The 24,137-nt window shown below is 27.1% G+C and overlaps 1 protein-coding gene across 5 annotated transcripts in view; it reads right to left on the bottom strand.

Moving 5' to 3' along the window:
* Window positions 1-1,345: 1,345 nt before the first annotated feature.
* Window positions 1,346-24,137, bottom strand: part of LOC142326988 (methyltransferase-like protein 22) — a 35,624-nt gene continuing 12,832 nt past the window's right edge. For all 5 annotated transcript variants that reach the window (XM_075369721.1, XM_075369722.1, XM_075369720.1 and 2 more), the window contains 4 exons: window positions 22,207-22,392; window positions 16,941-17,108; window positions 3,507-3,606; window positions 1,346-1,701 (listed from right to left, as the gene is read on the bottom strand). In XM_075369721.1, coding sequence (XP_075225836.1) covers window positions 1,512-1,701; window positions 3,507-3,606; window positions 16,941-17,108; window positions 22,207-22,392 — 644 coding nt within the window. In that variant the 3' untranslated portion in view covers window positions 1,346-1,511. The remainder of the gene's footprint in view (window positions 1,702-3,506; window positions 3,607-16,940; window positions 17,109-22,206; window positions 22,393-24,137) is intronic.

The raw sequence follows: 24,137 nt of genomic DNA, 5'->3' as shown, positions 1-24,137 counted from the left end.
ATTGCCACCTGCAGTTAAAATTAATTCATCAAGAGTTAAACAGATGGTTAAAGGAATGATTTTACATGATCTGATACAGAAATTTATTTCTCTTGCTACACACTTTCTTCAGTTAAACGTAAATATTGAGTTCAACTAAATTCTTATTTTACATATATATATATATATATATATATATATACACAAAAGGGCAGTTCGGAAAGTAACCTCTGTTTGGGTATAAATAAAAAAAACCTGGATGGATATTTAATTAAATAAATATTAATAGATATTTAAACCTCGATACACAATATTTTATTATGTATATAACTTTAAACTACCTTTTAATTATTTTTCAACATAGTCGCCATTTAAATTCAACCATTTCCCATAGCATTTCACTAATTTACAAATACCTTCTTCATAAAATTCAGCTGCCTAGGTACCTAGTCAACCTTTCACGGCATTTTGATGTTTGTCGTCATCATCATCATCGAAGTGCTGTGATGCAAACCATTTAACACAAGCCTACTGTGAAACTTCAAAGAAAACTTAAGCGAACCATTCAGAACAAACTTCGCGGCATGCTGTCATCCAGTGCTTTTTGCGTGACAACACTAGTCCTCGAAGAATTCAAGAACTTATGAATCAATTTCAAGCGGACATTTTTTATCATCCCCTTATTGCCCAGACTTGGCATCAAGTGATTTTCATCTCTTCACTCATGAAGAAATGGTTTGCGCCACAGCACTTCGATGGTGATGATGGTGGCGAACTTCAAAATGCCATGAAGATTGGCTAGGTACCCAGGTGGCTGAATTTTAGGAGGAAGGTGTTGTTAAATTAGTGAAACGCTAAGACAAATGCTTGATTCTAAATGGCGGCTACATTGAAAAATAGTTCCAAGCCATATATAATAAAATATTTTTATCTATAGAGATTTTTTATTTATAACCAAACGGAAGTTACTTTCTGAACTGCCCTCGTGTATATATGTATATATATTTTCACCCAGGTGAATTATGGAGCTGACCCACAGGCTGTTCAGGGGCTACCCCAGGGCTGCAGAGCGAGCTCACATTGCTATTCCCATCTTGCCAGCAGGCCCGAGTCCTGGACCCCCAACTTTCTGTTATTGTGGGTGTTTGTAACTGAACGGTATTTATAAAAACATTCTCTTAGAGTGGATTTTTTTTATGTATGTTAATATTACTTCTAGTAAATTAAATCTAATAACTAGTATCAGTGTGGATTAAAAAAGGAATACGTAATTATCATGTCATGTTTACCTAGAAAAGCAAGTTATAATCTAGTAGTGAATGTTATAGGAGTATAAAAGGATCATAATAAAAAGTTAATAAAGTAGTAGATTTTGAGAAAATAAGTAAAAGTATCAAACTTTATAATAAAAGAAAAATAATAATTATTCTATGACTTAAAATTGTGTCTGTGGATTTGAGAGGAAACTCATTCTCATGAAAGTTTTGAAATATATAAGTTATAAACAACTACTATGTTGTTTCACTCAACTACTATGTTGAAATTTCCCATATAACTAGATGCTTAAATCGTTCGTATTCAAAATACTGTTTAAAATCAATTGCCAATGTTTTGAAATTCCATTGTGACATAGGGGGGTGATTCCAATAACTTTTTATATACTCAAGAAAATATTCATAGCATGGTGCAATAGTATCCAAATCTGCTACAGTAAAAACATACCTGGAAAAAATTATATATTATAAAAATTATATAACTGATGATTTTATCCTGCAGAAAGAATGAGAACAAGATTATATCCAACTCTTACTCAGTCATCAGATTTGAGTTATTAAAGTCTTATCATCTTTTCCTATCATCCATAATTACACTTTTATCACAGCTTTCTACATCGCTCAATACACTATTTTTTCATGCATGGTTTGTGAGTCGGCTTCCTTTTAAATTCAGATTTTCTTTTTATATTAAAATTTCTTCCATTCTCCTCACACATTTTAACAATCTTAATCTACATTTCATAATTTTTTTCTCTTACGTCATTTAAAACCTATGCATACTAAATTTCATCTCTTCTATTTGAACCCTATTTCAATCCCATTCAGACATTATCCACTTGTCACTGCATACATATCTCTATGCATATATGATGTACAATAACATTTTTACCTTCTTTGGGATTGATCTATCTCACAATTAATGCTTTACTCTTCGGAAAAATCTGCTTTTTTTCAACCCACTTATCCCTTAACGCCCTACTGGCCAATTTAAATCTCATGTTCCATTCTTCTGACAGTTTTAATGTCTGCAGCAAGAGTAGAATTTTCCACCTTCAATTGAGTACTATTTAAAGTTGCATTACTCAATAAATCTTTACTCAAATTCAATACCATAACTTTAATTTTTTCAACAATGTCTTCAAAATGATAGAAAGAATTATATTAGTGAAATTTCATTTACTCATTCCAGCATCCAAATTTGTATTTTTTTTTTTTTTTATACAACAGTATAGAAGTATAGTATTAAAGACTGGATTATTATTATTATATTTATACTACAACTGTCCACATATTTACAATCATTCAAAAGTAGAAGTTTATGAAGAGTGATTGGAAGTCGAAAGGTTACAGCTCCCAATCCATTACTGCCTCCTACTTGGGTTGAGAACAGAGGAGGGTAATTTTTAACACTTTTTACACTGCCAGTTTTTGTGAGTCAGACAAAGTTGTGGATAACCCCCTTAATTGTTTCTATTATCATCTGGACTCAAATAAAATTTGGCGTAAGAAACCCTTAGCTCTTAAAAAATTCTAGAAGAAACTTCTTTTAGCTGTTTTCTTTTTCTCAAACCACACATGGAAATCACAAACAAAATGTCGCATTAATATTCTGTGTAACCATGAATTCAACAAAAATTTATAAAGTAAAAGTGCAGCATAATTTAATATAAACTAAATTTTAGTTCTTTGATTTTTTTTTTTTTTGCTTTCGGCATATTCTCTTGGTTTTTAAAGCATAAGTATATTAAATACAATTAATAAAGTTTCACAACCATTTTAGTACTTTTTTCATTTATTTAAAAAAAAAATTAAGTCATTTTCATCCTAAAATCATATAAGTAAAGGACTTTAAATTTAAACTTACAGATAATCTAAAATTTTAAATCTAATACTGATATTTTCATATAATAAAATATTTATATTCTAATGTACTAACAAAGTTACATTAAAATATGGCTTTCTTAATTTGGCCAAAGCCAAAAATCACAATGATATCCTATCAATAAATAATTATAATATAATGTCATTTTTGTTGAACATCTTTAATAATTTTATAGATTTTGATTCAACGTGTAACTACATAGAAAATTCTTTTTTAATTTATTTTTCCTAGCTCAACTGTTCTTATTCTATTGATTGCCTTGAATTGTTTTGAAGTAACAGCATTGAGAAATCTGCTATGAATTAAACGTTAAAGATATCTAATGAATTAAAGATTTATAATGAACTTTATAAAACATAATAACGTACCTTTTTTCTAATGCTATATACACCTTCTTCTTGGTATTTGCCTGAAGTATTTTTGTTAAGGTTTTAACAAATGCCTCTGTTAAATCATTATCATAGATCACTGTAATAAGACAATAAAAGGTTAGTTATGTCCTTATCTACACTAATGATTAGCTATTGTTTAGAAACATATAAGTGACTAGTTTAGACTAACAGTACTTAAAAATTAGTATGTTATTGCATTTTATTTGTATATAACAGAAATTGAAATTACTAAACTATTAAAAGTATGTTGAAATATCATAATACTTGTTTTATGTATGGAATTATAACTGATATTTAAACATGTAATTGTGTTTGCTAATAATTGTAGTTTTGCAGTGGTTATTGTAATCATTATAAATCCTAGTTATAAGAAAAACTTTCTTGGATGACAAACTGAATTGTCAAGGGTAGTTGCCAGTTAATGACATTAAAATTTATCTTCTTTTAAAATATATATGCTGATTAATTTTTCATATGTACATGTAATTAAGTTCATTTTGTTTTAAAAAAATGTTATTTTTATGCAAATCAAAGGATATAATTTACCCTTTAAAACTTAGGAAAATATCTGTAAGTACATACTTCAGAAAAGAAATAAACACAAGCTCTATTGTAATAAATTTCAAATTAAAAATATACTATACTAGGAACTACATAGTTGTATTAGGAGGTAATGGGTTTCTACAGTAGCTCATGAAATTACATTCCCATTTATTCCCTGGTATACTTAGTCACACACCATAATTTAATGCAATTCAGTTGAAGCTCAAAATTCAGAGCACATAATTAGATAATATATTTAGTAGATTTTATTCATTTGCCAAGAGTTGCAACTGAATACATAAAACATTTTTAAAACAGATTCATAGGAAAATGTTTTAATTAAAAGATAATGTTTTATCACAGTCTAGGAATTCAATAATCCTGGGTGTTTCATAGGTTTTTTTATCAGCCCAGCAAGTAATTTTCATTTGATTACACAATATGATTCCTAACTATCCATTCTAACTTTTTATCTAGTAAAAGATACCTCAAGAACCCAATTTTCCTAGAGTTATAATCATGACAGTTATAACCTTTGACTGTAATAATTCAATGTTTTTTTTTGTAAATTTAATGTAAGTAATCTACTTATTAATCAATAAATTAGTAGTAATAATTGCCACCATTTTTTATTTTTATGGCTGGTTGTCCTTCCCTAATAGGAATGTAGGGCTACTGTCTTTAACAGAAAATAATATTACTTGTTTTTAGGATCACCATTCTCTAATATGTGACCAACAATCCCTGAATATTTTTGTAAGCATATTTCTATTTTGATACGAAGCAGTCAACAGTTTACTTTAAAGAATGTAAAACATGCAAATGTAATACAAAAAAATAAATTTCTGTATATTCATGTTCATAAAACATTGGGTTAGAATAATAAATCTACATCTGATGTGCTAGGTTTAAACACGTTTTTATATTATTCTAGAGTAATGCTGAATTAGATGTATTATTTTCTTTTAAATTTTAACTGAAAACACATAATGTAATACATTACATAGAATAAATTAATTAGTTACAGTCACATGGCATAAGCAAACTCAATTAGATAAGTTATCTGATACTGGTTTTGATTATTTATTAGGGTTATGAATTTAAAATAAAAAAACTGAATAATTTCAGAATGATAATTGAATAATATAAATTGAAAAATAACTTTACAATTTATAAAAACCTAAACCTATATAGCTGTCAAGTCCTATGAGCGAATGAAACTTCATTATTGTTTTTAAATGCAACTGCAAAATCTGTAATTTGGTATTTACATGCACTGTCACAAACTACCAATTAAAATTCTATAGATACATTTAACTTTCTTACTTGGTATAACGTTACTGTTAAAACTAAACAAACTGCAACAAATAAAAATTAATCATGATTTAATCATTATAGTTAAAAATGAATGTAATCTGACATTACTTGGTTATATTTCAAATATATTAAGATTTCTAAATTAAGCAGAATGTACCAAAATCTCTTTTAAAAAATAATTTCATTAAAAAGATTGATTAAATCTTAAGCTTAAAAGATCAGCATAAATTACTTAAATTTTATGATGGAAAAGACAAAGTAGTTGTAACAATTAGGAGTCTTTTGTGGAATTTAAAAATTTTTTAAGGAGGGTTCTTAATATTGCTATTGAATTTTCATTAAAATATTTTTAATGAATAGTTTTCACCTGTATTGAAATGAAAAGAATCTTAATGCGATTTTTATAGACTGACACATTATTTCCTTAAAATTCTAAAATAGAGATTAGAATTATGATGTACAGTATCATTATATTTATATTTTTATACACATATAATAGTTTTAAAGGCTAGTGTATTTTTGTTGCATTACTATTTTATCACAGTCACCATATTTTTATTACAAACTACCTCAAACCGCACACAGTGTAGTCTCTCTAAAAAAAAATTGTGATTTTCATGATAGTTTGTTGAGATGACCATGTTATGTGCACTAACAAAAATCAGGTAAAAAAGAAAAAAGTGATATTGGGTCCATCCATTATAAGCAAAAGTCACAAAAGAAAATTTTACCAAATGTTTCATAAACTGTGGTGTATCACAAGAAATTCTAGATATTTCTATGCGAGTAGTGAAAGTTTATACAATTTGCTGCAAATTTTTGTCCTGTTATTACTTATTAAACTGCAAATAATCTATTATCCGTTCCATCTAAAGAGACTCACTGTAATCTCAAAGTAAGTTCTATTACATAATTATAAATAAACTTTATTAAATTTTCAAGATTATTCTGTTCAAACTGCAGTCTCAGTAATTTGTAATTTATTTTACTCTTATATGTTACTTAATTCTCTTGTATTATTCTTTTCATTATGTAAAAAAAAAAAAATTAGCAGTGAAAAAGATAAGAATTGATCACTACCATCAGATACTATAATTACATAAAATATAAAGAAATGCACATTAAGCAATTATACAAGTTAGGTAATGTTTATATTAACGGTTTTAATAACAGTTAATTGGTGTTTTTGAAAAATATGCAATTTCAATATTTTTGTAAGAAATATTTCTTTATTAAAAACTTACTGTGCAAGTGAAAAAATAATAAAATGGATATTTAAAAAAAAGGGTAAGAAAATTAAAAAAAGAAAAAAAAAGTGTGGTGTGCCTAATGAAAGATAGCTGGTGAATAGTGTCAAAAAAGTCAGTAGTACATACAAATTCATATAAATCTAAAGGTGCAGTAACAGTTTCATCAGCCAATAATTGCCAGCTGAAGGAAAAAACGGCTCTACCATCACATCACTTAGTGTGTAAACTTATGCATTAAGCTATGGAGTTAACAATGGTGACTACTAAACAGCTGTATGACAAATTGCATTCAGTGGATACAATTTATCAATAATGCCACTTTTTCTTTCGTTTCCTGTTTAACCCCCAGAACCACCGTTAAGTATTACTTCAGAGGTTGTTATGTATGAATGTAAATGAAGTGTAGTCTTACACAGTCTCAGATCGACCATTCCTAAGATGTGTGGTTAATTGATACCCAACTATCAGAGAACACCGGTATTCACGATCTAGTAAAATCCGTATAAAAGTAATTGCCTTTACTAGGATTTAAACCTTAGGACTCTCAACTTTGTAATCAGCTGATTTGCGATGACGAGTTCACGACTGAACCAACCAGAAGGGTTACCTATAATTCAGCTAGTACACTTTTCAATATTTTATTACCATTTTATAGAAATATAATATGCAAAATTAATTTAAATAAACCTCTTGGTAATTCTATGAACTATATAATGTTGTGTTAACTATATAGTGTAACTTGCCAATCATAATTAATGTGTTCTTTAGAACAGTATTCAATGAAAAATTTAAATTAATCAATCATATATAATAGAATGTATCTACTTTTTTAAAGGTGTATTTAATAAAAAAAATCACATAAAAGAAAAAAATGGCATAACAATGTTTTTAATATGAACTGAAATGGTTATGGGAAAACCTTTATCTCAAAACACTCCTGGTCGAATTGCAAGAGCAATGGTAAGATGAAACATTAAACAGTGATAATGTTGTTTTGATCTATATGTTGTTTATTTCTATATTTAGCAGCAGGAAAATGCGCATTTTTAAATAGCTTTTTATTTTACAACAGAAAGAAAGGTAAAATTACTTTGAGACCTCAGTGTTGTAATTCAACTTTGAATGGTTTTCCATGCATTCTTTAATTAATCTGTTTTAATAAAATAAACTTTAAAACAAAATGATGTAAACAATATTTTTTTAAAAATAATTCTGTTTATTAAGAAACACCAAATAAAAAAAAACACAGTATATGCTGAAAATATAAATGAAATTAAACACATAAGACTTGATAAAATAAGATGGCTTGATAGCTATTTTAATGAAATTTCAGTAGCTAGAAAACTGATAACAGCCTTTTATAATGCAGTGAAAAAAGAGATTGTTCTGAAACTGTTTTATTAAATGATTGCCACCACTATTACATAAAACTGTTTATCACATCTTTACAAAATACTGTGTTAAACTTTCTAAAATAATTCATAAGAAGTATCTAAAATAGATTTATTTAACAATAAAAAAAAAATCGTAACTAAAAATGGAAGTTAGATTAAAAACAAAATTGCACGCATTTATCTAATATGATTGAAAGAAAGCATTATTTCATTTCATCTGTTTCGTTATTGAGTTGATCAATATCTTAAGAATGCAAAGAGAGTTAGAGGTTTTAAACTTAAATTTGTAGTTATAAAATGTTTATAAAAGTAGTAGAGTACAATATGCACTACTATTCAAATATTCTATTAATTTTTGGGGTTTCATTGTTGCAATTTTTAATTATATTTTTTGTTTTAAATAATATCAATTAAATTAAATCTTTAAACAAAAATTTGTAACCATTAGTAACTTCATGAAATTACAATGATGAGCAAAAGTGGAACACCAAATTACCTGTTATTGACATTTAAGTAAATATAAATTATAGTCGCAGTAATATAACTTTCACTTTGCATCTTTTAACTTCTAAACCGCTGCTCTGATTAAGAATTTACCACAGTTTTCCTTGATTCATCCAGACAAATTTTGGGTATAGTTGATTTTTATGCATGATGTAACATATTTATAAATTCCTGATGTGAGCTGTATATTGTAATATTTTATACTGATCACAATAAAAGGTTATTTTATTAAAAATTTAGAATTTATGCTGATTATACATAATAAACACATAAATTTTGATATAAGATGTTAATGTAGGCTTATGCTCTTTTAGATTACATCCATTTTTATCTTTTTATATAATAATTTTAATAAACTATTGTAATAACAGTAATAATAATAGCACTTATTTATGAATAACAATGACAATAAAATCATAAAAATATTAAAAGTAAAATAAACTGCAGATCAGCAAAATTGATTATGTCCACTCAGTGCCACATATTTGCAACCTGATGTACAAGGTCAAGTGATACTGGATTTGTCCAGTGATATACAACGTGCAGTACAAAAGTAAGGGTCAATGTGTTATAAATAGCGATTAGCAACACTGATCACACATTGTATACACTGGTACATTGTCGTGTACCTTTGCAAAACAATGTGTTAAAATGAGTGTGGTAATAACAAAGCTGCCAGACGTGAAGTTCAATCAGTGATTAGATTTCTAAACGCAAGAGGACATAATTCTGCTAAAATTCACAATCTGTTGTGTGAAACAAATAGGTCTACCATAATGAATGAAGGAAAAGTGAGGCAATGGTATCGTGAGTTTAAGGAAGGCCGTTCAATTGTTTATGATGAACAGAGAAGTGGCATGGCAGGCGTAGTGTCTGGACTGATGATCTCGTTGAATGTGTGAATGCAAAAGTGAAAGTAAACATTGCTACAATCTTTCCCTAGAATTTCCAGAAGTTTCAAAAACAACACTGTTAAGAAGTGACTGACACTCCAGGCTATCGTAAACTGTGTACATGATGGGTGTTGAAAATGCTGACAAGTGTTCACAAAGATCACAGAATGACATCTACATGTGCTTTTCTCAGCTTCTTTAATGACGAGGGAGACAAAGTTTTTTCCCATATTATAACTGGTGACAAAACGTGGATTTCATACATCGATGCTGCGATGAAGCATGAATCCATGCAGGTGTATCATTCTGGTTCACCTAAATGGAAAAATCAAACAAGCGCAAAAGGGGGGTGTGCTTTTGATTGATTTTATGGAACCTGGAAGATACATCACATCATAAGACTATCGTGAAACACTTTCTAAACTGTGTTGTGCCATTCAAAATTGATGATGGGGAATGCTGAGATCAGGAATTTTCTTCTTCACGATGATGCATGTCCACACACGGTGCCTGCACAATAAAAACAATTCAAAAATTTGGATGGGATATTTTTTCCCCCTTACAGTTCTGATCTTGTGTACCACTTTACACAAGATACCTCAAAAGCTGGCTTGCATCTCAAGGAAAGTGAAGAGTTGAAAATATCATTACAGTAAATGGCTATAATCCCAGGCGGTGGAATTTATGCAGTGGGTTTGATGAAACTTGTTTCAGGTATCAAAAGTGTTTAGAATGAAATGGTTCTAAATAAAGTAGAAAAATAATGTAAATATGTAAGCATTTGAAACCATTAATAAATTTTTCATTTTTCAACTGTTCTCATTTTGTTACTGACTGGGCCCTATTTTTTAACCATGTCTCGCATTTTTGCAACTGTTCCTCAAAGAAAAATTATAAGTTTCATAAAACCATTTTTTTATGAATTTTATTGAATACAATGATGTAATAAGTCCTAAGCATAAATTAGTTAAACTAAGTTTTGCCAATTGCCAATCACGTCTAATCCCATAGGAACAAACACAAATTGAGAAAATGGGCTAACAAGATTTTTTTTCTTTATTAAATATAAGATATCAAAATAAAACATGATCTCAGCACTTACTGACAAAATTGTTATTATATATAAATGCAATACGTAGTCAGTGCTCACAATGAAAAATGATATGTCAGTAAACTATATAAAAAAAAAGAATATTTCCTATAAATCTCTGAAACTAAGAAGAATTAACCTGATTCTGAAAAATTAACTATAAAAATAAAATGCATTCTATTTTCTATGTCTCATCTATCAGAATCATTTAGCTATCTCTTACATATTGGTGATTTGATCTAACACTAAAAACTCTTAGTTTATGCTTTAATGGTCACCAAATAATCAATTTACGTGGATAAATTTATACTTAAAACTTTGCTCCAAGTGCAAAAATACAGTGGTAAAAGAATCATTCATATCGACCCAGAGATTTCTGAATTTGTGTCCCATTGGTATAACAAATACATGGCTATTCTGATTTATGTATATAAATAATACGAAAATTTAATACAATTTTTAATATTTAATTAATTTTTATGAAATTTTATTTAATTTTCAGAATGCTAATACATTCATGTAAATAATAAATTGGCAAAAAATTCTCATTTCATCTGAAATGTTTAGTACACACTGAAGCTGTTTCAGTGTTTTGCATGAGTAAGGTATATAGTCGTACTTGCAATAGTTTGAAGATTATTTTGAATTAAGTAAAATTAAATTATTAACTTCTACGAAGAAAAAAAAACTGTTACACATGATATGACATTATTAAAAAGAAAATTTCATTTCTTTTTAAAATATTCTGATGATAAAACAAAAGCTTAACTGTACACTTCACTCAGTTAAATTGGTTAGTTAATAATGTTTATTATTTTAATCAGTTTCATTCTTTATTAAACAAAACAAAAATGTTTTAAAATGTTAATAAAAACTGATTGATACAGAAAATGTAAAATTTAACAACTGTAATGAAATGATGTATGAATGGAGTGATTAATTTTAGGGAACATTTTTGTATTGATGTAAGGTAAAAATCGAGTTATTGTAGTTAACTAAAAAAATAATAGTTATTATTTTTTACATTATAATGGTAATAAACTATCATGTTAAACCAGCCATGTCCTACAAATGCACCCACCAACTAGTTGGAGAAGTATTTGCCATATCAAACACTCTTGGAGGAACATTTGAGAAATAAAAATTATTTTTTGTCATTTACCACACAGAAAAAACTAGCAAAGATATTGCTGTACTTTCTGTGATTTATGAACCGACTTAAAATTTTATATAGAACTAATGATACAGATAGGTTAAATTTTATTCTTTCACCAAATGATATGTTAAAAATTATAATCTGCTTTTGACCTTACTTTTTCTTTAACTAATGGCAATATATATATATTTTTAAATATTAGCATAATCTTTTTAAAAAAATAAGTTAAAATAAATTAATTTCCTCCCACAGACCCAAGAGAGGGATATATCCCGTCTCCTGCTCTTATACCACTTTTTATGAATTTCTTCTTTAAAATTATAAACAATTTGAAAGCCTCAGCACCTTAGATTCCTGTTTTGTATTTTGGGGGAACTTAGAGGTGAGAAAAATGTTTAACATCTTTACACAGCTCTAATGATCTTCAAAATTTGTAAACTTTTCACTAAATTACATCTTGTTTGCAATCATTGGTCTTACAAGGGCCAACCTACCTTCTATCAGATTAAAACATACAGATGTAGGTATTTTAGTAAGGGATTTTAAAAAAACATTTACACTTATGCAAACAGTCGTTAAAAGTTCCAAGTGAAATTTTCACTAAATGCATATTTCTCAATATACTAGTCATGAGTTAAAGGCAAACTATGCCTCCTCATTATCTGATTTTCATAAAAATAATACAATACCTCGTACCAAATTTCATATTTATACATGTATTCATTTCAGATATATTACACAAATGGATTCCATGCATACAGAATTGTAAACTAACTTGAGAAATGTTACCCAATTATTTTGACCCATTATATTTACTATATAATAGTATTCTTTAATAGTCTGGAAAGTAAAACAAAATCAAATCTTTTAAAATATACAATAGTCAAAGAAGTATATCCTTTTTACATATCAAATCAGTTTGCCCCAAATGTAAGAACTATGGCATCTCAAAATAAATAAATAAAAGTTTTATGCCTTCAGTTTCAGAAAATTAAAAAAAAAAACAATTTTAATTTTTTTTCTTTAAGTATATTTTTTACATCGCATGTATATCAACCTTGAGAGGTAACATCTTTGCTTTTCATCTGAAAGTTTCTGGGTGGAAACCCACAACTTTTATACTCTATAAATTTTATTAATAGTAGTTTAATTCACAAATCTTCAGACTTTTGGGGGTCAAATAAAAAAATAAAAAACAAAAACACTTAAAACCACATGACAGTTGTTGAAATTTCTGTCTGGAAATGGTTGTCATATATGTTAAATAGAGATTTGACAGGCTAGGCTGGTTTTAGAAATGAATAATGAGCCTTTTTCTGAAATGCCTTGGCATCTCATTACTTTATTTATTCAGGTTAAGACAGTTGGGACTGAATGCCAAATTTTGCAGAGAAATAGTATAATCTTTAAATATAAAAAACTTTTTAGCCATAGTTCAGCTAATTCTTAAATACTATAGAATTTTTTATACTGATAATCTTATCACCTAGTTAGCATTATGACCGATAAGATTTCACACTATTACTGTTAATGTAACCATGAAATAATTTTTTTTTATGCTCAACTCCATTTCTCCTCCCTCACTATCTTTTCTCAAGGTCCATATAAATTATTTCAAGTCACAAAAACTTCTTTTCCATAAAGTTCTGATTCCCTTAATTCAAAGAAAAAATATAATTAGAATCAAAATTTTAGCCACTGAAAATTGAAACAATGTATTTTTAACAACTATAAAAATGTTTGAATTAATTTTTTTTATTTTGATATACTCCACGGATTCTCCGTTTTTTAATAGTTTTAAATATTTTGGTCAAAAAAGAAATTATAGTTTTCAGGAAATAGAGAGTAATGATTTATGATTTAAGGTAAAGAATTACTTGATTTAGTTTTTTTAACTGACTAAAAATTCTTTAATCAAGCTTGAAGTATTTTAAAAATAATTACATTTCAATTAAGGTGATCGATTTAAATGTACAATAATAGTAATTATTTTTATTATGTGCAAATATTTAAAAAGAATAAGTGCTTAATTGTGCGGTAAATGCAATTATATATTACAATGCTATAATCATATGTTTATGTAGTGTTAAAAACAAATGTATTTGTGAACTTAAGTGCAATTATAATTATAATGTTTATAATAGTTAGAATACGCCAATTATTTATCATGCTATGATTTGAATGAGATGTAAAACAAAATGAATTTGTTTTAAATAGCATAATAAAATTCAAAGCATATTTCAACTAACACACTTGTATGCTTACATCATATTCATATTTATCTGATCAGAATGTCATCTCATTCTATAGCCATAACTGTTGATTTCACTTTGACTTTAACCTAAATAAAAAGCATCATTTTTATTTTCATGATGTTTAAAAAATATTACAATAAAATTCTAATTAAATTATTACATAAATATATTTATTTATACATAAAACACAAAATATTTGATACAATAGATTATTTTAAATGTATCAAAAGAATAGGTAAACCATTAATCTGATGAACTGAACTCTAATCTAGATTAAAATTTAACCGGTACCACCTCAAAGCACAAATGAAAAAGCAGTATTGTATTTAGACAAAACATACCAATTCATAATCCAGTTTCCTAAAAAATGTAGTAAATAAAATTGTTGTCATTCCTTTCTTGTTTTGACAATTGTGAATTTTATTAAAAAGAAATCCAATATGAACAATAACCGACAGTCAATGTGTTAGAACAGGGAAGAACTGCTCTCAAATATTATTAAGAAGATTCATAATACTCTCTAGTAATAAGCATCTTCTTTCCTTACAGTGACACCTAAAATTTCCATTTAGAATTCAATGCAAAAGAAATAGGTTGATTAACAACCATCAAGACTTTTAAGTCAGTAAAAAATTTACACAAAAAAACTGGTAACCAAATTACCACATTGTGGCATTTTACTTTAGACTAAAGGCACCCTTCTGATTGGAAAGACATTCCACTTTTTCTGTCTTTAGTCCAAGATAAGATGTAGTTTCATTTAAATTTTTATATTTTGTTATAGAGAAATAACTTAAAACAAATTTTGCTTAAAATTATGTTGGATTAGAAGTCAGATATTGGATTTTTCTTGGTGATTCTTCAAAGCCATTATTTAGGGTTTAATGTGACTTCTGTAGCATTCAATTCTAGAGGGGATGAAATTTACATAATTGTGTTTTTCTACCAGAATGTGATTACATAATCTATTTTATATTAAAAAGTGTTTTAACATAACACTAAAAAAACTCACCATCTTGTTTACTTTTCTTTCTATGTTTAACTCTAATTCCCATCAACAATTAAATTTCATATTTTACCACATTAATATTTCATATTTTCATCACATTAATCAGTAATTTATCTGGTCTTAAATTTAATTAAAACAATTTTAATACAAAAAAATTTGATACCACCTTTGTGAACCGGGAAAAATTTGGAGATCAGTATTTCAGAATTCATACTATTAGGATCAGTCACAGAAAATATAATTATTGTTATATGAAATTACTTTAAAAATTAGCTGAAAACAATACAAAAAATGGACATTACATTATTATTTATTGTCAGGTAAAAGGTACTGAGCATAATGTCCATTGATCACTACATACAGGTTCAGCTAAATTTCCACATAGAACAGTAAAAACAACTTCAAAATTTGAATAAAAAGTTAAAAAATTACAAAAATTAAATTAAAAATAATTTATTTTTTGTTCTTTTACTATAAAAAGATGCATTAAAGTGATGAAAATTTCCTGTCATTTGGTCTTTGACTGTTATATAACAACTATTAAGATATATTTTGTAATTTATTACTTTCTTTTGAATAATATAATTTTAATGTTTTATTTCTGATTCCCTGAAAAACAAAGTCTCCCACTTAAAAATGCTTTTAATAAAGCTGCTGTGGCCAATTTTTATTACTCCATAATAGTTTAAGAACCAAATTAAAGCTAATTTTCAAAGCTATAAACTTTGTAAAAAAACAATTATTTTTATATGATTTTTTTTTATTGAATTGCAAAAAGAAGAACTAAGACAGATTTAAAGGAAAATAAATTCAAATGTTTCAGTAAATTTTTGTTATATACTAACCAATAAAAAGGTAATGAACAGAAATGTTATAATGATTAAAAAGAGCTCGGTTGAATTTTTTTCTACAAAACCCTTATTTTCAGAAGTATTAGGAATAAATAAGCCAAATCAAATATATTATACAATAAAAAAATAATATATTATATAAATAAATCAAACAATCCATAAATTGGAACAAATAATCTCCTGCTTCTAAAATTATCACTTCTAATGAACAAATAAAGGGGATTTATTGGTTTTTGAAATATTAGTAAAAATGAATACCGTTGACAATTTTAATTTTCACTTAACAATGAAACATTGTTACAATTTTTTCTTTTATGTTTTTCCTGGAGTAACATATAATTCAGAAATACAGTACAGATAGGACATGAAACATTTGATTCTAACATGGGCCAGGTTGAACTTTTTTCCTATAGTAAACTTTTTCATTCGGAAGCTTTCTCAAGCTTATATAGTGAATTAAAACATTTAGAGTGCAGCGATTTTGATGTTGTAAATAGAAGAACAAAAAATAAATCTACAATAAATTATCTATTTATATATCTATCGATAAATCTTTTTGGTTCTTTTATTACACAAGTAAAATGTATTAAAATTATAAATTAAAATCTATTCTTTGTAATGTTTTAAACATAATTAAACTGCTTTAACATTACTGATAGTATTATGTTTTGTAACGTGCAAGTGTTCACTGTTTCTTGTCATTTGCTTAAGAGAAATAATGAATATTTAAAAATATTTAACCTGCAATTTTTCTAAGTAAATGCAATAATTAAACAGACTTTTTAAACAAACTTTAATAATTCAGTCTGATTGAAAACCTAGATTAGCAGAAATGTTTTAATACTTATTTTTCAGAATGCATAAAAAATCTTTTGTGATTATTTTAAAAGATTAACATTAAATAATAATAATAAGAAGAAGAAATAATTGATAATTTATTAATTAATTTTATGAAAACTTATTGAAAACACTTTTCAGCAACAAAAAGTTATCGTGTCAGTGAAAAAAAAATTACCGACTTAACAAATTTTCTATATTCTAAATTTGTACAAAAATAATGTATAATGTTACATCATTAATTAGTAATCTAATTATTGTTAAATCATATAATATAAAAACAAATTTAATTAGTTCAGATAATATATTACCATCAGCTGCCAATATGATATCAATTGTTTGAATTTTTTCAGTAAGTTCAGAATTCCAATTCAGATTACAAAAATCAAGTGGCAAAACAGAAAATTTACTTTTTACCAATTCTTTGTTATGTGATACATTTTTTGTAATTAAGTCCAAAATACCACCTTCATCTATATCTAAAAACGAAAAAAAAAATTTTTATTAATATATTTTTAACATTTTATTAAACATTAATATTTTCAGTGAAGAAAATATCATTTTCTTTCAAAATGATCTTCCAGAGGTGCGTAATGTAATAAAATTTTTGAAAGTAGACATTTTATATTTTTTAAATAAAAAACCATTCTCCAAAAAAAGAATAATGATAAAAATGTGATGAATAAAATCTATTGAAGTTCAGTTTTTTGTGATGAGATTAATGTCCTGTAGCTGGCTGTAGTCCAATTACAATTTAGTTCTCCATAGACAGTGATATTAATTGGACTTCCTATGACCAAATTATATATTAGTGTAAGCATTCAAATCTAACCAAAAGTATTATCTTTCAGGTTGAACTAAACCTGAATTATTTAGTACCACAGAATAGTTATTATAACTCAGTTAGGTAATTAGCAGGATTGTCAATCAACTGCTGAACCTTAAAATTAATCAACTTAAATCCACTGAAAGGGTTAGTAATAAGTGACTCAATGGCTTTCTCTCAGAAACGATTTTCCTAAGACCAGCTTTTCCTATTTCTCATACTATCAACCAATGGGTAAAGAAATGAAAATCATCACAAACCATATCATTTTGCTTTAAAATTATTTTAATTATTGTATGTAAAATAGTTGGATTGATTAAAAAAATTGAAAGTTAATGTTTTTATTTTAAACATGTCATATTTTTTGTTTAAACGTAGGCTCTATTTTATTACAAATAACCACTTCTGGCTACTTTTTAGGTAGATTTCATAAGAAAGCTACCTGTTGTAATGGGTACCATGATTTGACCTTCCAAAAAAGTTTGATATATCTTCGCATTTCACATCCCCCAGACCCCAAAATCAGTCAACTCAAAAGTTTATATATATATTTCTTTCTTCCTATTTCTTTGTTGTGTGGACACGATAACTGTCGTAATTTTTCAAATCAATTTCAAATTGTTTCCTAAAAATAACTCGACCCAAAATCTTGGTCGAGTTCATTAATGGCCAAAATCGGATCATGTGGGTAGAAATGGGGTGGCTTTTTCGAAAAAAAAAAATATCACTATAACCTTCTTATTAAGTAAAATATTGAATTCTTTTAAGTTCCTACTATTCTTTGGATAAGGACCTAAAACTTATCTAAGTAAAGTTTTTTGATATCACCAACCACTGGCCCAGAGGGTGGAAAAAACGGGGTTTTGAAGACAAATAAATTCATACCTCCCGCAAAATAATCACAGTATCAAATTGGTTTAAAATGGTTGTTAGTCCTTTACGACCAATCCTTACGGCAAGGGATGACCAAAATGTTGCTATAATTGTAAGATGGGGCTTGCCGTATGCTAAACATGCGAAACTTTTTTTCACATGCAACCATTGTCATAATGAGCAAATTTGAAGTTTTTCTTAACTTTAAGGTGGAAATTTGTTTTATCCCCTACTTAGCACCAGCAAAATCTATCTCTGCCTTCCAGTGTGCTGAAAGGGATTTATTTTTATTGCAATTAAAAAATGAAACAACTAAATTTATTAAAAGATGGTAATTTACAGATATGGAAATTAATTATCAATTAGTTGGCTAATTTAGAAAATCACAATGTATGCATGACATGTATGAATAAATTTAACTACAACAAGCAGTTAATTGATCATGATATTTCAATAATTAGATCACTATTATATAGACATCCCTATAAAATTAATTACATCAAATTTGCCAATATCACTGATATTTTATTTAAAATTTCATTATACATGAAAAATCTAGTTTAGTTTTCATTTTGAAACTTAAAAAAATTCACTAGCTCCAGATGTAAAAGATTGGAAGAAGAAAACATTGATATTAGATTTTATCTAAACAACAGAAAAATATATTTATATTTTTAAGAATAAATTAAAATGTTAAGAAAATTTCAACTGAAAAATTACAGAATTTTATTGTATATAATATGAATATAAGAATTGATCTGCAGATACTTCTGTTGAACAAATGGTCTAATGAGTAAAAAAAACCTTTTTACTCTATTAAAATACTTTTTAATTTTACTTTTGCTTTAAATTCATCCAATCAACCCTTTACTATATTAAACACTGTCTTACTACTCAGCATTCCCTTTTTTGTAAATTTTATTCAGTTACAGATAAAAAATGATTGCTTCATATTGGTGATAAATTATTCCCCTTTTGTTTAAAAATACACTATTTTATTAAAGTTGATCACACAGTTTAGATTTCAGGTGAAATCATATAGACTAAGAACAAAATTGCTTAAAATCTACATGCAGACTTTGGAAAAAAAAAAGTTGTAAAATCAAATTAATATTATTACAACACTTTTATTGCATACAATTCATACACAAGTAATAATTAAAAATGATTTCACAATAAATAACATACATATAAAAAAAGGGTTGTAATAGAGAAAAAGGTGATTAAAACCAGTTGAAGGGAATGATATCAAAGGTTGAAGGTGATTGATAGTATATTCTTAACATGTAAAAGTTAAATTAAAATATTATATTATTTTAGCTTTTACAATAATTTATAATACAGAGTTTATATTCATGAATTTTATATTAACCTCAAAAACCTCTGTAAATTTTAAAATTTAAACAATGTAACAAAAAAGAATCTTGATGATGAATATATATCATCTTTTGTTCTGAGGAACAATCAAGAAGAAGGTTTAGATGAAGTTTCAGTAGGAATAATTCATTAATCAATTCTTGCAGATTTATCATAATTATTTAATGCTAAAAATAATAAATACCTCATAAATTATTAATTAGAAATAAAATTTTAATATATCTAATTGAATTTTCATGTGTTCCTGAGTCATAAATACCTAGGAAAAACCCTTAATCAAAATTCTGAAAAATGTTATACATAAAGATTGTTATTTGCTTTAACTCTTGCCCAATGTGAAATCTCTTACTAAATTGTATTGCCAATGAATAAAAAATTATTTTTGCAAGCAGAGAGCTAATACTGAATTTGAAGTTTCAAAAAGAGTTGATTTGAGATTTTTTTGTTAAATGCATTCTCAACAAATAAATTACAGCAAAATTAGATGACAAACTTAAAAAACATTAGGTTTATTAAGTTGCAAGAAGTTGTTTGCAATTTCAGGATTGACTTTTTAAATTAAAACTTTAAAAACTGAAAAATTATTTTTTAGTATGGTTTTTTAAGTCAATTTTATATTTAAAATTTTTTTCACCAGGGTGGTCTAGTGGTTAACTCGTCATCGTAAATCAATTGTTTAACAACTGACTTTCGAGGTAGAAGGTTCTGAGGTTCAAATCCTAGTAAAAGTTAGTTACTTTTATATGGTTTTGATTACTAGTGGATACCAATGTACTTTGGTGGTTGGGGTTCAATTAACCATACATCTCAGGAATGGTTGGCCTGAGTCTGTATAAGATAACACCTCATTTACATGCCATACTCATCTCCTGAGTCCGGGGGACTCCATCACCGGCCGGGTGGGGGGGGGGGTTTGCTTACATATTAGGAAAATAAAGATTTTTTTAAATGTTTTTTATTATTATTTATATATAAACTGCCCAACAATTAACCAAAACCTGTATGAATATTAGCAGTTTGCCACAAAAGCACAGCTTTAATAAAACGTTTAAGCACAGCATTTCCTACATCTTAATAAATACAAGAAAAGGAATTCAAAAAATTATATAAAGAGATCAAACAGTGGGAATGTTGTTTTTTCCCCTAAGTTTTCTAACTAATTTTACTAAATTTTCAAATGAAAATACTTGGATGTCAGAATGGTATCATGCTATGGAGGCAAAAAATACTAATGTTATAAATTATGTATCCAACTACAAACTACAGCAGTTACACATAACCTTCCTTTAATTATATATATTTTTTTGATGATGAGAAATTATTTTTTTTGTATGTGAAAAATGCTAAGCCTGTTTGGGATTTCAACTATGAAACTCCTGGATGAATGGCTGAAACACTGTTTTCACATGCAGTTCAACAATGTTGGCAATAAAAAATAAAGATAACCTGTACAGAATATAGTTTTTTCACTGATGTTACCTGAAAAAAATCTATAACATAGTTAAAAAAAACCAGTTATCAATGAAAAATCTAGTAAGATTTTCCTGAAAAAAATTCGTACAATTATTATTATTGTTTTCTCCATTATTAATTAATTTCTAGCAAAGTTATTTGAGTATTATTGTTTAATCTAATGTAACTGCTATTTATAGATTTTATGTATATGTAGAGCATATATATATATATAATTATAATATTTACTGTCATCATAATATAATTAGTTGAATAATATCATTATTATTCATTAAGGTTATGTAAGTCTTTACCGGATTATTTTTACGTTTTAAAGTTCCCTTAGGTCACATATTATATTAATCATAATTTATAATCTTAGATGATATTGGTTCTTTTCAGTATCAGTTATAATTAAAATGTTACACATTTTTCTAATTTTAAATTTTAACAATTAAAAAAAGAAAGTTTGTTATTGGTTTTAATAAATCGCTAATGGGTCCTATATCCTAGTAATCTAATTTATTTATCTTGTGTTTTGGTGATTTTTATGGATTTTTTCTTCAAACATTAAAAAGTTTTTACGCCAACCTGGGGTCTTACATTTGATTTACAAAATCGATATTTATATATTTTAAGCATTTTAGTAAACCCTTACATTAGTGCATTTAAAACAATTTTATAGCTTACACAATTATTGCATAATGATTAATACAAGATTTTAATTTTGGCAGCCATTTTGAGGTGTACCTGAAAATGAATCGCAGCCATTCATGTATTTTTGTAATCTTCTAATGATAATTAATCCAAACTTTAAATCAAAATCCCAGACAAAAAGAGACACACACATACAGATTGAGTTCAATAACCAACAGCACGTTTGTTGAAAAGTATAAAACAGTTTCATCAAAAGGTATGAGGTCCCCTTGTTTGAAAATTATTTAATTTAAAATTTCAGTTCAACTTTGACCCATAATATACTCAATATTGAATCGTCAAGAGATGCAACAAAAAAAAAGAAATTATTTAATTTTTAATGGATGTTTTACCTGTAGCTATCACTTCTTTAGCGTAGAGAGCTGCAATGATACTTGTAAGACCAACTCCTGAACCCAGTTCAAGGATATTCTTATCTCTGAATAAAGAATTGTAATGCATGATAAAATCTGCTAAAAGAAGTGCACCACGCCAAACCTGTAATCCCACTAATTTTAATGTCGTGCTTGCTTTATGTTCTGAAAAAGTATAATAAATTTATATATACACATACTTAAAAGACTACACCAAGCCAAGTAAATAAAGAATATTTTGTAATTTAAAACAATTAATATAATATTACAGGAAACTTAATTATTATTATTAGAGAAATATATCACAATTTTATTTCAACAATAAAAAGAAAACAGTATAATTTAAGAATAAAAGTTACATTATTACAATAGCTAATAGATTACCTAATGATTATAAAAAAGTGATAAAAAACAAAAAAAAATAATTATAAGCTATTTAATTCAAAACCAAATTAAAACAGTGGTTGGTTGTATTTACATAAATTATGTTTAATAAAACTAAAGATCTTTTTTCCTTTCATTAATTACTCATTATCAAAAACTTCTTCTTTTTCCTGTTTAGCCTCCGGTAACTACCGTTTAGATAATACTTCTGAGGATGAATGAGGATGGTATGTATGAGTGTAAATGAAGTGTAGTCTTGTACATTCTCAGTTCGACCATTTCTGAGATGTGTGGTTAATTGAAACCCAACCACCAAAGAACACCGGTATCCACGATCTAGTATTCAAATCCGTGTAAAAATAACTGGCTTTACTAGGACTTGAATGCTGGAACTCTCGACTTCCAAATCAGCTGATTTGGGAAGACGCGTTCACCACTAGACCAACCCGGTGGGTCTCATTATCAAAAACTAATTCCCCATTATAGTACATACTTTAAAAAAATGTAACCTTTAAATTTTCATTTATTAATAACTTCTAAAATACACTTTCAAAAACTTTGATGCATAACTTATAAAACAAAATATCTCTCTTTCATGCTTATATGGTGAAAAAAAATTATAAACTTTGAGAAGAACTTAAAATTTACAAACACTTACTAGTGAAAACACCCTTCAATGCTTTTTATAATCTGAATTGAAGTTAATTTATTGTAGACTAATTAATAATATAATATAGTATTCAGAATAGAGATTGATGAAGTTGTTCAAAAAGTAACAGATGCTTTTAAAATTATTTTATTTACATGTTGCATGACTTAATCAGGTTTATACCCTTCAAAGTAGTGTACTCCACAGTTAATCTACTTATATCATTTTTTTCGTTGTTGAGATGCATTTTAATATATGTTATGCTATATGATAGTTATGTTACTTTTCCTAACGATTTTTCTCTCCTGTATATCTAGCTCTCTAAGGAGAGCTAAAATATACAGGAAGACCCATTCGTTTGTCATGATGTAGCACTCGTGTTTTGCCTATACTTCAGGTCTCCTACTGTATTCCTTAAATGCAGCATTACTGCCAAATAAGATTCTTTACTGATGTTATGATCGCATTGAATGTACTCATAGTAAATGGAGCCATTCCACTCAATAAAGGTGTCGAGTATCACGTCTAAATTTTAGCAGTTTTGCTGTGCTAGATTCAAATAGTGATACTAATCAATAACATTGTGTATGGCTTATACATTTTCTTTTTTAAGCTTTTGCAATGTATTCAGAGTTTCTGTAAACTCTTGCTCAATTTAAAATAAAATTTCACACAAACATGGTGCTGTTCAAGAATCATTATTCTCTTTTTATCAGAAAATTATCACAAGTATGACACATAAACACAGAAGCTTGCAAACTAAAAAGGAAATAACATAGAGAGACGCGGCAAACTGAATATTATTTTGAAATAATACCACTGATGGAATTGTTAGAATCAGTACAGTGGTGTACTATTTTACACAACTTCTTTTTGG

Source organism: Lycorma delicatula, chromosome 6 (genome assembly GCF_047948215.1).
Source record: "Lycorma delicatula isolate Av1 chromosome 6, ASM4794821v1, whole genome shotgun sequence".
NCBI classification, from domain to species: domain Eukaryota; kingdom Metazoa; phylum Arthropoda; class Insecta; order Hemiptera; family Fulgoridae; genus Lycorma; species Lycorma delicatula.
Note: the sequence above shows the minus strand (reverse complement) of the source record. Positions and strands in the feature narration are given on the sequence as shown.